Here is an 18,532-nt window from a genome sequence, read left to right on the forward strand (position 1 = left end):
GGAGGTCTTTTCCTCCCTCACCGGCCTGGAGTTCTCCTCCCAGCCCCGCGACCAGAGCTGCTCCGCCTCCGCCTCCACCTCCTCCGCCGCCGCCACCACGCAGCCGTCCCTGCGGGAGGGCCACAGCTCGGAGAGCGTGCTGACGGACCTCAGTGAGCAGCCCGAGGGGGGCTCCATCCACAGCGGCGGCAGCGTGAGCGGCGGCGCCGGCAGGGCGGGCGGCGACGACAAGAGCCGCGCCGGATCGGCCGGCCCGGCGCGGGCGTCGCCGGCGGCGGGTGCCACGCGCGCCGGCTCGGTGGCGAGCATGTGCTCCTCGTCCGGCACCGGCGGCTCGGGCTTCGCCAACGAGGACTCCACCTCGGACGGGGGGCCGCCGCCGTCCCCGCTGGAGCTGACGGGACGCTTCACCTTCGACATGCTCGGCGGGACGGGCCGCCAGGGCAGCCTGGACCGGGCGGGGGGCGGGGCCGAGGACAACGGCCTGGGGGGGGGAGGAGGAGGAGGCGGTAAGAGCACGCGCTCCCGAGCCAAGAGCTTCCTCAAGAGGATGGAGAGCCTGCGCCTGCGCTCGGCCTCTTCCTCCTCCTCTTCCTCCAAGAGGAAGAAGAAGCCGAGCGGCGGGAAGCTGGACATCAGCGGGCCCGTGGCGCGGCAGGGGCTGGACGACGACAAGCTGGCCCAAATGCACTGCGTGGACATCGCCAACCTCAACCACCGCAACCCGGCGCAGACCATGACGCTCAACCGCAACCGCGGCGTGCCCTACTCCACGCAGAACAGCAACGGCAGCACGGGCAGCACGGGCAGCAGCCAATCGGAGGCCAGCAGCGGCAGCACCGTCAGCACGCCCAGCCCCGTGACACGGGCGCGCAGCCACAGCACAGCGGCCGGCTCCACCAAGCGCGGGGGGATGTACCTGGAGGGCTTCGACCCCTTCAGCCTCCGGCAACAGTCCAAGACCTCCGCCGCCGCCGGGACCGCCGGCTCCACGGCCCCGACCCCCCAGTCAGCCCCGGCGGCGGCCCCCGGCCCGGCTGGCTCCGGGCCCCGGGTCAGCGAGCAGAACCGCAGGAACAACCGCGGCGACAGCACAGCCAGCCAGCCGCCGGCCGTGGAGGAGGAGGAGGAGGAGGAGCGGGTCATCTTCTTCTTCCTCCCCGAGGGACACAAGCCCGGGACGTTCCCCAGGGCCCTGCAGGACGGCAGCCGTAACAACAACAACAACGAGGACAGCAACGCCAACCCGGTGGTGCTGCGGGGCGGCCGCCCCAGTCGCCGGCGGCAACGCCACGGCTCGGCGGGCTCGGCGGGCTCCGACGGCCGGCTGAGCTTCTACGACAACGTGCCCCCCCGCCGGGACGAGGAGGAGGAGGCGGCAGACGGACGCAAGCTGGACGAGGTGCTGCAGCGCGTCAGCGGCATGCAGCGATTCGTCAACGCCTGGTCTGACGCCACGGCCGGGGGGGAGGAGGAGGAGGAGGAGGAGGAGGACGAAGAGGAGGACGAGGAGGACGAGGAGGAGGGAGACTCGGACTCTGCGCTGGACTCGGCGTCGCCGTGCCCGTCCTCCCCACTGCAGAACCGGCTGGAGGAGCAAGGCAGCGACCAGGATAGCACGGGGAACCCCCTGGGGGAGGGCGAGGAGGGGATGCGGGAGCGGAGGGACTCTGGCGTGGGGGCGTCGCTCACGCGCACCAACAGGTGGGTGGACCGGACCGCCAGCGCCGTGGTTGTGATTTTTTGTGGTGTGCTCATGTGCAGGGAGGGGTTGGCATGAGTCTAGCAAATATTCATACAAAGATATATAGTAGCAAATGACAGCAAAGCTTTCGATCCATTTATTGATGGGCGTTGAGATCTTGATGTCTTAACGGATAAGGACTGTTCCAGGAAACAGTGTTGGAAAGGGTTCAACGACGCAGCCTCGCTTAGTGACGAGGCACAAATAAAACGTGGATACGGATGTTTTGGGAATGCATGCTAAACGGGCGACTGAAAAGTTTTCCTCTGGCCCAACAACAACTGTTCTGCCAAGTGCTCCCTCCGAGCCATGAATAGTCCCGGAAACAAAGCCACCTTCGAGGGAGAGAGAGACAGAATGACAAGATGAATGCCCAAAGGCAAGAGGAGGGCAAGAATTACTGATGTTTAAAAACAAAGAGAGGAATTCTCTTGGAAGGATATATCAGGGGACGCTTGGAGACGTCTTTCCTTACGTAACCTCCGGGATGTTTCTCGGTTTCCTTGGCGATTCCATGGTTATTCAGCTAAGCAGCGGCCCGCAGTCTGAAGTGCATTTCGGGAAGCGGGTTCTAATTTTAAGGGCCGCCTGTTAATTGATCTGTGTATAAATCAACCATCAACATAAAAACAAAACAATTAGGCTCCTGCACTTGAAATATGTTGAAGTTGTTGACATGTCCTTGGGTCTTTAACAATTTGTGTAGAAAAGGCTTGGCTCATGAACTAGGAATTTAATAATAAAGTGTAAGGACGATGGAAAGTCAGAATGCACCCTTTTGATTTTCCAGAATTAACATTTCATCCATTCCCTTTTTTGATTTCCCCTTCTATCTACTCCATCTCCTCTTCTTCATCTCCCCTGTTCATCTCCTTATCTCCTCCATCTCAACCTCCACCTTCTCCTCCACCCGCCACCCCATCCATCTCCTCCTACTCCTCATCCTCCATCTCTTCTCCTTCTCCCATCTCTCCTCCTCTTCTCTCCACCTCTCCCCCATCTCCCCCTCCATCTCCCCCCCATCTCCCTCCACCTCCTCCACCACCTCTCCCCCGCCCTGCCCCCCAGGCCTCAGAAGCTGCGCTGGCCTAGCTTCCAGAGCTCCCACCGGCCCAGCCAGGCGTCGGCCCAGCTCCAGATCGGCTGCCAGTCGGTGCTGCAGATGAACCTGGTGCAGAAGCTGTCCCTGCTGAAGCTCACCGCGCTGCTGGAGAGACACACGCCCACAAACAAGCACGGCTTCAGCTGGTAAGTGCCCACACACCCAAGACAGCGGCCTTGGTTCAGAGACTGTGTGTGTGTGTGTGAGTGAGAGAGACGGCCGTACACACATGCTCTAAAACATGCTGCTTACATGTGGCTCATCACACCTCCGAACGGATTCCGTTTCGTTCAGCTGTCGCTCTCCCTCCCTTATTACCCCCAAATCCATTCTTTTTTTCTATAAGCCCCCCTCTCCCCCTTGCTCCCATGAAGCCACCTCGCTCCCGTCCATCTGCGTCCCAGCCCAGCCTGGTGCTGGCGGCTGGCAGGGAGACTTGAGTTACACATTCTTTTCCCAGGGATGGTAATTGCCGGGCTGGGTTGTATGTCGTGTTTTTTTTGGAGTTTCTTCCTCCACGGGGGCAATCAGAGCGGTCGGCACGCACGGCGTTGGAATGACAGCCCGGGGCTCCGACTCGCCGCTCCCAGCAATTATCCCATGACCAGCCGCCATTTTAACGCTCACCTTAAAAACACCGGACATCATCTCACCTTCCCAATTGCCCATTAAATACCCAGACTTTCTTTGTCCTGTCTCTCTCACTCTCTCTCTTTTTCCCTCTACCCCTCTGTCTTTCACTCCCTCCCTCTGTCTCTCTCTCTCTCTCTCTCTCTCTCTCTCTCTCTCTCTCTCTCTCTCTCTCTCTCTTGCGCGCGCGCTTTCTCGTGTAACCCTTAAGCCTGGTTACACTAAACATGATTTATTTTTCCCAACTGTTAGTGGCCGTGAAACACGGCCATCTGGGACATCTGTCGTTGTTTAGGCACGCTCATAACAACACCGGCTGTCCGCCCAACAGAAGAGCCGGGCGTTGAAAAGACACAACACAGGCCTGTTGCCACAACTATCTCATGAGAACTTTTTCCAGCGTTTATGTGTGATTATTAAAGATGCCGGCGACAGTTACGACGGCCTTTGCGACCTGACGACAGTCACTTGAGTATGGGCTTTGAGCCATAATTATTTGACACTGCCTGTCGGCTGGTCTAGCCTCGCGTGACAACTCTCACATATCCAGTGTCACCTTTCCTTAAGTGATTGTATGTTAGCTTGACCCCCCCCTGGGTCCCCCCACCCTGACTCACACTCCTCTTCCAGTCCTTGTTTTCGTTTCTCTTTTTCCTTTGTTCCTCGTCCTTCTTGCTCTGTCCCATATCTCCCCCCCCCCCCCCCCCACACTTGACGGACCTGTCAACGCTGAAACCCTGCACGCCGACCCCCGTTAACAATTCCATCGAACCCAGCGCCGTCGCGCCGTCGTTGTGGCTTCAATCTTTTCCGTGTTTTTCTCTTTTTGTTTTCATTTCAAATGAATTAATTACAAATTAAAAAAAGAGAGTCACAGTTGCCTTCGTGTCTTCAATTGGAGTCCCGAACACCACCGTTAGCAACACTATCGCTCCCAATATATCTCCAACCGCCACCGTTACCATTACCTCCAGCACCAGCTCTACTCCTCCCCCAGCCCGACATCACAGCCAACCCTACCACCCCTCACCCCCACATCTCCACCAGCACTCCCCCTCCAACACCAGCCCGCTCCTACCCCTCCAACCAAGCCCAGCCCATACCGCCACCACCAACACCAAACAGAAACGGCATTATATCTCCCTTGACGCTCCCGGGGGAGTTATGAGCGTCTTATGACGGAGCCCGAGGCCTGCGGAGCGGCTCTTTGGAACACAGAGAAGCCTCTTGTTAGCTCCTGGTGGCGGCGCATAGTCAGGATTCCAGGCTGGGAGCGTAACAGGGCAGCCTCCTTCAGCACGCGGGGCTGTGGAGCCGTGTGAAAACACCGCCTGACAGACGCCTGTACGCAGGCACACCGCTGTCGCCAACGCCCATACCTCACGCAAACCTCAGGCACACCCTCACACACACACACACACACACACACACACACACACTTCACTCTCACACTCACACACACACTCACACACACGCCACTCTCACACTCACACACACACTCACACACACACACACTCACACACACACACACGCGAGTGCACTCACACATCAAACACACACACACACACACCCACACTCCACTCTCACACTCATACACACACACACACCCACACGCGCACGCACTCCCACTCACACACACGCGCACACACACACACACACACACACGTGCGCACTCGCATTCACACACACACACACACTCGCACATCACACACACACACACACTCACATAAATAAATAATCCAGTATGAATATTCTCATAAATCGACCAGCACTGACATCCACCAACCTGGTGGTTGCCGATTATATTCATATATATATATATATATATATATATATATATATGTGTGTAGTGAGAGAGAGGGACCAGATGTATACCAACACACACACACATACACTTTAAACACACATACAGGCCTACCTTATTATGCCACCGGTCACGAGCTGGAGACAAACTCAGTCTTGGTTTCGTGGGGCTTATAAACACATTGTGGTGCACACACATACACACACACACACACACACACACACACACACCCACACACACACACACACACACACACAGCTGTAATATTGGTTGTGGGGTTGGTGAGACAGACACGGAGCGGATGTATAAAAGCAGCGGCTCCCTCCTCTTTTAACACCCTGAGGTGGTGTGCTCTACCCTCCCCCCCCTCTATTGTCCTGATAGCTGGTGTTTACTTTTCCCCTCATAAACCTGGTGACAGTGCGCCCCCGCTGGATGCATCCATTGCTCACACATACACACTCACACACACACACACACACACACACACACACACACACACACACCGTGTGAATGTACACCCACACACACACACGTCAAACGTACAGGCGTACAAAACACACACAGACAAACATGTCACATGTGCATGTACAAACAATAGCTAAATGCACACACAATCTCAGTGTCAGTTACAATGTAATCCTATCCAGTTACACTGCTGCTGGCCGTCAGGACCAGGGCACATTATGGGACATAGCAGGGTGTGTGTGTGTGTGTGTGTGTGTGTGTGTGTGTGTGTGTGTGTGTGTGTGTGTGTGTGTGTGTGTGTGTGTTTATGTGTGTTATTTTGTGTGTGAGTGTGCGCATATGTGTGTGTGTGTACTGGGAGATCAACGTACAGATCACAGTTGCATAACGAGTCACCTGTGGAAACACTTCACAGCCTTAACGGCCGTTTCCATTGGTCAATGAGCCGTATAGCAGGAGGCTTACGTGTGTGTGTGTGTGTGTGTGTGTTGCAGGGCGGTGCCTAAGTTTATGAAGCGGGTGAAGGTGCGTGACTACAAGGACAAGAACGTGTTCGGGGTGCCTCTGCAAGTCAACGTCCAGCGGTCCGGACAGCCCCTCCCCCAGGGCATCCAGCAGGCCATGCGGTACCTCCGCAACCACTGTCTGGACCAGGTAACACACACACACACACACAGAAGCATGCAGGCACACAAACACACACAAACACACACATACACAATGTCTGGACCACGGAACACACATACACACTGCCTGAACCATGTAACATACACACAAACACACACACACACACACACACACATAAACACACGCACACACACACAAACATATACAACACGCACACACAGATAAGTTAAGGCATTCCGTCAGGGATGGGATGCCAAGGGACACTTGTGGCCACTGGAACTTATGTTTTAAAGTGTTGCAGATCGCACACTCTCAATACCTCCAACAACAATCCTCCAAATAGATCCTAGATCAAATAGATCCGTACGTTCCTGAATCGAGTTTCTATTTTATGATTTCATGTACACCAAGAGACAATCCCATCTTTCATGGCGTGACCAAAGGCTGGGGCTGTAAACAAAAAGAAAGACATGACGGGAAAAGAAAGCCTATTTCAGCACGGAGTAAAGAGCAGAAAATAAGAGAGGGTGGGGGGGGGAGGAATGCGAGCGTCGCCGCGTGTCTCCCATGCAGAGCGGCGAGGACAAGGAGCCTCTGTCCCTCAGAACGCAGGGGGAGTACTCCCTGGCCCCGGCGGCCAGAATGAGCCCCCCCCCCCCCCCGCCTCGGCGACCGGGTGGTGGTGTTGTGAAGCCATAAGAAAGGCCACTCCATTAGGTCATGGTTAACCTTCAGGGCAGGGGAGAATGCCCACGAGCAGGGGAGGAGGGGGGGGGGGGGAGATGGACTTATAAATACCAGCATGAACAGTTTGTTCACTTGTGATGTAACTCTGTTTACACACAACGTCAGAATGTTCTGGTAAAAATACATCAGGGGTCAGGGGGGCCTCACAGTTGTCAAAACAAGACGTGTTGTGTGTCTCGCGTTGTGTTACATGAGGAGATGTAATGATCTTCTCATTACACTACCATAGCTTCTTGATTTTGAACTGTTCCTTCTGCTCTTGTCGTCCGTCTGTGTCTCTATCTCTAACCAGGTGGGTCTCTTCCGGAAGTCAGGCGTTAAATCTCGTATCCAAGCGTTGAGGCAGATGAACGAGGCGTGCGGCGCGGACGGGGGAGGAGTCAGCTACGAGGGCCAATCGGCTTACGACGTCGCAGACATGCTAAAGCAGTACTTCCGGGACCTTCCGGAGCCCCTGCTCACCAGCAAACTGTCCGAGACCTTCCTCCAGATCTACCAATGTAAGGACACACACACACACACACACACACACACACACACACACACACACACACACACACACACACACACTTTATATAAAACCTTGTAGGGATACCTCACCATCTTTGTAAAGAAATTTTCCCAAGAGTGTTTGGCTAACTGTCAGACCCCATCCCACTTATGTACCAATGTAAGGGTGGGCTTAATACTTTGTAGGGACACCTCTTTCTAAAGAGTGTGTAGCAAACTGGGAATCCCACAACCACACGCATACACACTCAATGACTGTGTACGTATAAACACAACCCCATCTTCCGTCTGTTCCCTAACCTCTTACCATCCACAGCGTTGCGTTAAGACATATGTGTTGAACACAGTGAAGGAACACACACGTTGGTAATATTCCAGAGCTGCTTGTCGAGGGCCGCTTACGAAACACTCAGCAGGAAAACAAACACGAGCAGCGCAGGAAATGCCTGTGTAATGATGTCATAGTGCCCGGCCCCGTCCATCCAGGCTTGCACTGTAGCGCCCGCATTGTTCTGTCAAATGGGTTCAAGTACTCAGTGGGCCCCAAATTCATACAAGTACTAGGATGGTAATGTATACAGTGATTTAACACACTCCTGATTACAAAAAGCCAACAGAAGGAGATATATATACCTGTGAATGAGAAAACGGTGAGCGCGAACAACATAGGAAACGAAACGAAACGCAACACAAGATCTTGCTCTAGGATCACCGGTGAGCTAGCTCATTTTTCACCACGCTAGCTCGCAAACCACCAGACGCGGGTCCGCCATCTTGCCATCTGCATCGCAGGCCCCACGCGAGGGCCCGAACATGTCTGTGTCGGTGGTTCCCTGATGAACAGCTCACCTCCTCGTACCTCCACCCCCCCCCCCTCTCCCCCCCCCCCAGACATGCCCAAGGAGCTGCGTCTGCAGGCGGTGCGCGCGGCGGTGCTGCTGCTGCCCGACGAGTCCCGTGACGCGCTGCACACGCTGCTGTGCCTGCTGAGCGACGTGACGGCCAGCGTGGGCGAGAACCAGATGACCCCCACCAACCTGGCCGTGTGCCTGGCGCCCTCGCTCTTCCACCTCAACACGCTGCGCCGCAAGGAGAGCTCCTCGCCCCGGTGAGGGGGGGGTTCTGGGTCGGGGGAGTGTGTGTTTATGTGTGTGCGGGCATATTTGCGCACCTGGGTATGTGCTTGTGAGTTTGTGTGTGTGTGTGTGTGTGTGCGTGCGTGTGTGTGTGTGTGTGTGTGTGTGTGTGTGTGTGTGTGTGTGTGTGTGTGTGTGTGTGTGTGTGTGTGTGTGTGTTGTGTGTGTGTAGGTAAAAGGGACTTAACATTTTGAAAACAGGAAAAGGTCAAAGTAAAGAAACAAAAGAGCAGGATACTGTTGTGGGGGAAGAACAGCGCGTTGGGGGAAAGGAAGAGAGCACATCTTGAGAGAGAGAGAGAGTGATAAATCAATGCATAACATAACCCTCTTCACATGTCCTAGTTATGCTCACAATAGATAGCATGTGTTGACTCTGACAGACAAGACAGGTGAGATATAGTGGTTGTGAAACCTTTCTTTCTTTCCTTTTTTTTTCTAATTTATTTTGTTTGATTCAGTCTTTCTTTCTCTCGGCTTGGTCTTATGGTTGGTCTATATTAGTATTGTCTCTCTGTCTTGGTCCTATGATATAAGTACTGTCTCTCTGTCTTGGTCCTATGATATAAGAACTGTCTCTGTCTTGGTCCTATGATATAAGCACTGTCTCTGTCTTGGTCCTATGATATAAGCACTGTCTCTCTGTCTTGGTCCTACGATATAAGCACTGTCTCTCTGTCTTGGTCCTATGATATAAGCACTGTCTCTCTGTCTTGGTCCTATGATATAAGCACTGTCTCTCTGTCTTGGTCCTACGATATAATCACTGTCTCTCTGTCTTGGTCCTATGACATAAGCACTGTCTCTCTGTCTTGGTCCTACGATATAAGCACTGTCTCTCTGTCTTGGTCCTATGACATAAGCACTGTCTCTCTGTCTTGGTCCTACGATATAAGCACTGTCTCTCTGTCTTGGTCCTACGATATAAGCACTGTCTCTCTGTCTGGGTCCTATGATATAAGCACTGTCTCTCTGTCTTGGTCCTATGATATAAGCACTGTCTCTCTGTCTTGGTCCTACGATATAAGCACTGTCTCTCTGTCTTGGTCCTATGACATAAGCACTGTCTCTCTGTCTTGGTCCTACGATATAAGCACTGTCTCTCTGTCTTGGTCCTATGATATAAGCACTGTCTCTCCGTCTCGATCCTAATGAGTTCCGTTCTGTTATCTCTCCATACCTTTCCCTTCCTGGGGTCACAGGGTGATGAACAGGAAGCCCACCCTGGGGAAGCCCGACCAGCGGGACCTGAACGAGAACCTGGCCGCCACCCACGGCCTGGCCCACATGATCCAGGAGTGCAGGAAGCTCTTCCGGGTCAGTAGGCACTCACATGTAGCGTGTGCGCACGGGCTAGGAATTCACAGCGTTATGTTCACATTGAGTCGTTTAGCATGCCATTTGTATTGGAGTAGCTGCTAGGTTAGTTGATTGTCAAAAAAACAAGACATTTCGGGGAGCCTTGCCTGGGGAATTCAAGGACGAACCCATCTTAACACACGCCTCGCTCTGCCCCTATTCACTACAGGCCTCTTGAGTAGCTGTTTGTCGTGTATACATCCCCCCCACACGCACACGCACACAATTATATAACACCTGTGCCATGCCTGGTGAACCATTGCAGCCACAGGGTGCTTAAGGACAAAAAGGCAACCTGACATTCTGCACTCGGCTCTCCTCTTTAGCTCAAGGACCAAACGACAAACCTGACATTAGCCTCTGACTTTAGCCTTATTGGCTGAGGTTATCTCGCTCTCTTCCAGATTATACGAGCTAACACAAACGACAAAGTTCATTACATTTTCTACCTAATTGCCATCTCCTGATTCGATTTATGAAATCATGTGATGCTAAGGAGACATACTTGGGATGTCCGGGTCGTAATTTCCTCTGTTTTAATTAGATTTTCTTAGCTTGCTAATCGGCAACGAAAAACAGGATGCGTTTTGTTTTTGTGCATCACGTTTTCTTTTTTTCACGAGTGACACAAAGTCAGTCGAACCCATCCCAGCATCCCATAGCTCAGGGGGGGAAATCAGTTGCAAATGCTGGAGGAAGAAACCGGCTTATCAGGCAACACTGTTGGCTTGTCAGGGAGTTACCTGTCTCGAGCCATCGAGATAACGATCTACGGCGGCTCGATAGCTTGGTCATGTGTGTGGATTCAGTTGATGGTCTCTCGAGTCCCGACCATGATCTTTCCCTGTAGGTGGTTAGTAACAAACCTGCCGACCTGAACGGACAGTCGGACAGACAGACAGACAGACAGACAGACAGACAGACAGACAGACAGACAGAGAGACAGACAGACAGACAGACAGACAGACAGACAGACAGACAGACAGACAGACAGACAGACAGACAGACAGACAGACAAACAGACAGACAGACAGACAGACAGACAGACGGGCTGAGATTTCTCGGCCATCTGAAAACCTTAACTTCCGGACAGCAACCATTAACATGGCAAGACAACAGACGCCACTGAATAAAGCAACCATGATAAAACACCTGTACAGTGGTACGAATGCATAATAACTGATAACAGCTGATATCGACACATCAAATAAACGGGGCGGGGAGGAAGTCGCGGCGTACCAAAAAATTTAACCAAAAGAAAAACAAAGTCCCACAACAGACAAAGTTTCCAACAGCAACAACCGAAGCCCAATGGGACGGTGCGGCCGTGAGCCTCACGGTGTTGTCCCTGACCCCCCCGGTCTGACCCCGCCCTTTACCCCCCTCAGATCCCGGAGGAGATGGGCCGCTGCAGGGACTCGTACGTGGAGCAGGCCCTGCTGCCCCTGAGGCTGGAGGAGCTGGGCGGGGCCGAGGGCGGGCCGGGGGGCTACCGGGAGTACCTGCAGCACAGCCTGGACGCCCTGCTCAAGGACGCCAAGGACAAGTTCAAGGGTTACGACAGCTGCTCCACCCCGGAGCACGCCGAGCTGGCCTACAAGAAGGTGAGGACTTGTTGCATTGTTGTGGCGTCTGTGTCGCTCTCTCTCTCTCTCTCTCACTCTCTCTCTCTCTCTCTCTCTCTCTCTCTCTCTCTCTCTCTCCCTCTCTTGCTCCCTTTCTAACGCTCCCTCTCTCTCACACACTCTTCCCCTTGCCCTCGGTCTCCCACCCTCTCTTTCTCTGTTGTCTTTATAATCAGGCGACTCCACTCATTTCAACGTTGCGTGGAAGCAGTTGTGAAGTGTAGTGCGTCAGAACCCCCGGGATACGTGCGCAATCACAATCTCGCCGTGAAAATGTCGAGCACTTTGTTCTCACGGTGACAACCCTTATTGGTTATGTAATGGACAAAACTACACCCTTTTCTATTTCCTGTTCCTGCGCGCTCGTTCTAGTGGTCTCTCTCTCTCTCTCTCTCTCTCTCTCTCTCTCTCTCTCGCTCTCGCTCTCGCTCTCTCTCTCTCTCTCTCTCTCAGGAGAGGGTTTCCTGTAGAGGAAGACCATATGTGTGATTGTGAAACACTCCTGGCACTGCGCTTCCCATTCCCAGCTCCGGCTCTGCTTTCCATCCCGGAATGACACAAGGCGGTCAATCATAGCGCCAGCTCTCCATCCCTTAACCTCCCCCCTCTCTCTCTTTTCACCAATCTCTCTCTATACTACCACTCTTACTCTCACGACCTCCCCTTCTCTATCTTTCTCTCTCTCGCTCTCTCTCTCCGGCTTACGTACATGCAGTCAATCCGGACCGCCCATTTCCTGTGTGTCAGATGTCAAGGGGCCCCTGGGTGAAGTCATGGCTCCCACTAGCTGAGAGAGAGAGAGAGAGAGAGAGAGAGAGAGAGAGAGAGAGAGAGTGTGTTTATATCAACGCACAGGAAGAACCAGTCAGCTGAATTAGCCAGGTATCTTAGCCTAACACACCCTAAAACACCCTAATCTAACATACACTACTTTAGAGTTCACTGGAATAAACCACTTGAATAATGTAGAATATCAAACTCAAACCCCCCCCCCCAACCCTAGCCATCTGCATTGTGGATAAAGTGGATGAGTAAATAATCAAACAGGGGTACTTCAGCACCATTACATTACCGTGTTCATTACCACCCCCCACCCACCCACCCTGACTGAGGCTCTCCCCTCCCCCCCCCAGGTGCATGACGGCTCCCCCCTGCGGCTCTGGAAGGTGACCCTGGAGGTGCCGGCGGGGCCCGAGGAGGTGCTGACCAGGGTGCTGCGAGAGCAGGGCCGCTGGGATGAGGACCTCGTGGAGAGCAGGGTGCTGGAGACACTGGACGAGAGGACAGAGGTGTACCAGTACGTCCGGGCCAGCATGGCCCCCCACCCCACCACGGACCACCTGGTGCTCAGGTCAGAGCAGTCGATCACCCGCACTGTCTCATGCTCTCTCTCTCTCTCTGTCTGTCTGTCTGTCTGTCTGTCTGTCTGTCTGTCTGTCTGTCTGTCTGTCTGTCTGTCTGTCCTCCTATATGATTCTGTATTATTAACACTGCACACCTCTCCCCCCTCCTCCCCCCTGCAGGACGTGGGTGACAGACCTCCCTAAAGGCGCGTGTGCCCTGGTGTGTACCTCCGTGGACCACCAGGGGGCGCCGGCGCTGGGCGTGCGCGCCAACGTGCTGACGTCGCGCTACTTCATCGAGCCCTGTGGAAACAACAAGTCCCGCCTCACGCACATCTCCAGGACCGACTGCAGGTGAGACGGCGGGGTCACGGAGACAGGAGGCCACTTATGAATCAGTTCTTTTCACTCGACTAACTTAGCCTCTCTCTCTCTCTCTTTCTCTCTCTCTCTCTCTCTCTCCCTCTTCCCTATGGTCCAGGGGTCGATTCCCAGAGTGGTACAACAAGCTGTACGGACACCTGTGTGCAGCAGAAGTGGTTAGAATACGCGACTCCTTCACCGTACCGATGGACAAGTAAAACAGGAGCCCAGATCTCTTCTCTCCACACGGCCGTCGCACGGCCTGCCTCAAAGCCCTGGAGGCCACACCCCTGGGCCCATCCGGCCTTCATACAGTGTCTCCTATGAGTGAATATGAGGAATCCAAGTCTCCATATATATATGAATATTTAAAGGACAATCTCCATCCACATTGTTTGGACTGAAGGACTTTTTCTGTCTGTGCGTCAAATTATCTTTTCTTATCCTGGAACTTCTCAAGAACTTATACAGTGGAAAGTTCCGAGGAGGACGGATATATTTCTTCTTCTCTGGAAAAGAAATTGAATCAATGTCGGCCACAGGATATGAAATCATGGACACAGGAAGTGAGGGTTCAAACCTTTGACCAAAGGATGCTATTGCTTCTGAGAAGCAAAGGGGAGATATTTTATCTTATCTTTTGTGTGTGTGTGTGTGTGTGTGTGTGTGTGTGTGTGTTTGTGTGTGTGTGTGTGTGTGTGTGTGTGTGTGTGTGTGTGTGTGTGTGTGTGTGTGTGTGTGTATGTGTGTGTGTGTGTGTGTGGGGGGGGGGGGGGGGGGGGAGCAAGGTGCTTATGATTGAGTTTGTTGAGGCATATGTTTCAAGTCGCCAAATGGATACACGTATATATGAATATATATTTTCTTTTCCTTGCACTGTCTTCCAGGTGCAGTATAGCATGTAGATACAGTACTCTGAAACAGTCCACAATATCTGTGTATCTTGTCTTGTGTTCCACACGTCCCTTCTTCTGTTTCAGCGAAGCATAGATTAGAGAGAGAGAGAGAGAGAAAGAGAGACACCGTACATCATCGATCGATTGAGGGGTGGCACACATTTGCTGTCGATGCCCATTATGGGATGTAATATATAGAGAGGATGTTGCTAGGTGACGGCAGGTGGTAAGAATGAAAACAAAGTATTGGTGGCTGGTTCACAAATCACAAGCAATGTTTTAAGAATGGACCTTATTTGCCAAGGGGCAATCAGTTGTAATCTGCACGTGCAAATTCACACAAAACAGGATGAGCAGCTCAAAAGCTTACATTTGTCTTTCGTCTGTTGTGTTTCCGTCATAATTGTCAGACCTTTTAAATACAGATTGTTGTAGGCGTATTTGTAGTCACAGAAATATTTGTGAATGAGGGCCCCGATGTTTGCCAAATCAAAAGTTGCGTCCACGCAATCAGGAAAAAGTAAATGCAAAGACCACAAGTTCTGAGGGACCAAACGTGGAGAAACGGAAATAGAATATAGAATATTGTAGATACATGTTGGAAGAGAAAACACAGCGTTACCAATGATAACAATGTGAGGAAAATTAACTCACAGATGTTATAAGCACAGCCAAATCTCACATATTTCAAGTAGTTTGTAGACGGAAATAATCTTGCGCAAAACAAAATATTCCTTCATTAGTATTTTGTTCATAGGGAATATGGAAAAGACAAAAAGCTGAATGCACTGTTAACTTGCAAAGGAAACCTCACGCTGGCCGTTAAAGAAAGAACGAGGCAGGTCACACAGGGAGACGGTCCTTTTATAAAGGTGTCAGGTTTACAGGTTTTACTGTAAGGAAGAGAGGGCACTGGGAATGTTAGTTTTGGTTTTGAAAAAAGAAGGAACATTGGATCTATGCGTAAGCTTGTGTCTCGTGTCATGTTTGTCAGTGTTCACATGAAGTATTTAAATCCTCATAACAACCTTCATCCTGTAATTGATGTGTGTATTCCAGTCTGAGGCGTCACTGCTTCCAGTTTGAGCGTTGTGTGATTAATTTACTAAGCCATTGTTCATATCATGTACATTGATAACACTCGCCGCCAAAAGAGCGTAACGCATGACAATGACAGTTAATTTAAAGTAAATGTATTTATACCTCAGATAAATGTTTTGTTTTTTGTATCATACCATCCTATTTTATTGTAAATGTTAAGTTCTACGTTACAGAAATGAACAAATGTTTTATCTTTTTTATTAATATTATTTCTGTACAGGTTAATCACAGTGCACTATTAAATGTATTAAAAAAAAGCTGTTGTCTTATGTTGATACTAATCTCTTGTCTGGGATAAAGAGCAGAGATATTTAAACTTCAAAAGACCATATTAATATTATTTTTAGGCTAGCATGGCAGACTATTGCTTAATAGGCTTTGCTTATTTTAAGGCTTTTCAGATACATGGAAAAGCCACATCCAACCTTTTCTATCTGGCTGTTAATCATGGAACTAACAATCAAGCACTTTAATGGATTATATTGGCAGGCATTGCAGGTTTGTCTGGGAGACGAGGCCACAAAACAAGGAGAACATTTAGATTTAATGAACATAACCATATTCATTTTAAACCACCAACTGGAAACCGACTGAAGGGTGATTTTACATAAACAAACATTTTAAGTGCATTTTTCAGCACAAAGATTCAAATAACACCAAAGACAATACAACTAAATCCCAGTACACAACTTGAAATAACACCACGTTTGTGGCGTGTTTGTCCCCATGCTTGAGATATGCGTAATTAAACCTTAAAGGCAGTACAGCAGAGTTGTAGAGACATAGCCAGGCCTGTCCAAAAGTACATATACATTTAGGGCAATTAGCAGTCGCTTTTATCCAAAGCGACTTACAATCGGTATATTTGTCAGAATAGTACATTCTGCTCCTTCCAGGTCTTGAAGAGCCCTCTCTGGAAAAGAGGGCTTCTCTGTCAGTAGTCTAGCTGCTGTGGGCTGCTCTGTCCTGGGGGAATCGCTCCAAACAGGGACCCTCTAATCCACCAACAGGAACGTCTCTGTGTGGGAGAAACATCACAGATAGACACACACTCACTCAAACGCACACACACAAGGGAGTTCATGGGATTTGGCAAACATGGTAGGTCAATTGGATGATAAAAAACTGACCTAGTATGTGTGTTGCATGCATACAGACGGTAGTACACATATGCACAAATGCACACACACACACCATGCACACACACACATGCATGGACACCCACACTCACACACACACACACACACACACACACACACACACGCACACAAGCACACCATCGTACACCCACTCAATAAGAATCCCTCTAATGCAAGGAGACACACAGACGCAAAGACACACAACACACAGCACAACCCACTGGGTGCCAACAGCCACGTGTAGTCGCCGTGGAGATAACAATAAGCGGACACATCTGGCCACCCAGGAGGTGGGGAATGGGACTTGGCATGTCTGTATGTGCATGGTGTCAGGGGGCTCTGATTGGCTGAGGGGTAAGGGTATGTATGTGTGAGGTGTTTGTGTTTCTCCGGTGGTACGGTGCCAGCGCTGAACATACACACTGTGCCTTATCTAGCTCTAGTGTTCAAGTCCCTGCCTGCACTCCCTCTGCCCTTGGCCTTGTGGAAAGTACCTTCAGCTTCTTCAACGTCTTTAACGTTGCGAGGCCCGGGACCGCGGGCTTGGAGGTCTGTTATTTGGAAAGGGTTTTGTTTTGTATTTGATTTCCTCTTCAAGTTCTCTTTTTAAGAAGAGACCTGCAGTGTATGTACATGTGTACAGGTGTACGTGCTAGCATGCTATGTTAGCCTAACATACTTATTACACCGACATAGACAGTGGGCTAACAAAACATGAATCTCACACCCCACGCCTCTGCAGATCAGGGGTTTAAACCAGAGAAGGTGACCCAATGCTGGTTATCATTAGACCTTGGTAAGGGGCTGCCTATTAGGAACTATCATGGCACTTTATGATACTAGAGGTGAGCCTCAGAGTTGGAGTAATGGTTGTGTGTGTAATGGTTAGGGCAAAAACATGTGTGTATGTATGTTTGTCATGGTTATGTGTGTGTCGTGGTTGTGTTTGTGTGTGTGTCATGGTTTTGGTTGTGTGTGTGTGTGTGTGTGTGTGTCATGGATGTGTAGGTTTGTGAAAAGTGTATTTTTAGCAGTATCAACAGAGCCCTGAGACCTTAGCTTAACCTCCTAACGAAGTGAGCGAGTAGTCGCGTTTAACCACGAGAAGTCCCACCGCCGCGCCAAATACCAGCTGGCGGTGAGGTGAGAGGGTCACGCGGCCTCACGCAGAGAGGAACACTGCGCTGGACCACCTGCGTTCCGTCGCCATGGCAACAGAAATGGAATGTCATCACATGATAACTACACTATGGATGTGTGTGTGACAACATGGATGCATGCTTCACGAGTCAGGCCAATGGCATCTCAAGCTTTTAGTAGACAGGAACATTGACATGTTTCAGATGTGTGCAATCTCCACTAGGGGACGCGGACCACCGCTGCTTCTGGCCTGTCGTTAAGGAAAAGGAACACACACTGATGATGAGCTAACTGAGTTCGACCGTATCAGTAAATCAGGTGTGAATATGTTTTGTGAGTAAATTAATGGTTTCCTAACTATGCTATTAGAAATCTCAATATTGGAAGTTGAAGGAGCGACACTGTTTAGCAATGTGTTAATTTCGTAGATGAGGAGATGGACATTAGTCAGTTAAATAAATGTCTCTAGCTATCGGTAGACACGAGTCGCTCAACTTCTGAACCGGAATCTTCACAAGGCGTTTACGGTTAAACACTGACATCTAGTGGTGGAGAGATAGCCCTACACATCAAAACATTTCAGGTAGGCGCTGAACTTCAACGCTCGGCATTTTACCTAAGCCAATCGTTTTTGCTAACTGTGTTGAAAATTGCCCAAATCATTATTGATACAAAAACATGGAGTCTACTCTTAAACAACAAAAGAGCAGATTGCTAGAATCTATCTAGAATTATTTAGAACAAGTCAACCTATTGAAATGTATATAACGCTTGCATAATTACATATAATTATTTGAA

At 51.0% G+C, this 18,532-nt stretch overlaps 1 protein-coding gene across 4 annotated transcripts in view; it reads left to right on the forward strand.

The window, feature by feature from the left end:
* LOC307070625 (rho GTPase-activating protein 7-like) overlaps positions 1–14,205 on the forward strand; it is a gene marked incomplete at its 5' end in the record, with an annotated part of 92,598 nt that extends 78,393 nt beyond the window's left edge. For all 4 annotated transcript variants that reach the window (XM_079729184.1, XM_079729186.1, XM_079729185.1 and 1 more), the window contains 10 exons: positions 1–1,704; positions 2,813–2,992; positions 6,243–6,402; positions 7,415–7,622; positions 8,524–8,740; positions 9,971–10,085; positions 11,516–11,731; positions 12,886–13,103; positions 13,276–13,449; positions 13,577–14,205. The exon at positions 1–1,704 is cut by the window's left edge and continues 95 nt beyond it. In XM_079729184.1, coding sequence (XP_079585310.1) covers positions 1–1,704; positions 2,813–2,992; positions 6,243–6,402; positions 7,415–7,622; positions 8,524–8,740; positions 9,971–10,085; positions 11,516–11,731; positions 12,886–13,103; positions 13,276–13,449; positions 13,577–13,676 — 3,292 coding nt within the window. In that variant the 3' untranslated portion in view covers positions 13,677–14,205. The remainder of the gene's footprint in view (positions 1,705–2,812; positions 2,993–6,242; positions 6,403–7,414; positions 7,623–8,523; positions 8,741–9,970; positions 10,086–11,515; positions 11,732–12,885; positions 13,104–13,275; positions 13,450–13,576) is intronic.
* Positions 14,206–18,532: the final 4,327 nt, after the last annotated feature.

This window comes from Pollachius pollachius, assembly GCF_949987615.1.
Source record: "Pollachius pollachius genome assembly, chromosome: 2".
NCBI lineage: Eukaryota > Metazoa > Chordata > Actinopteri > Gadiformes > Gadidae > Pollachius > Pollachius pollachius.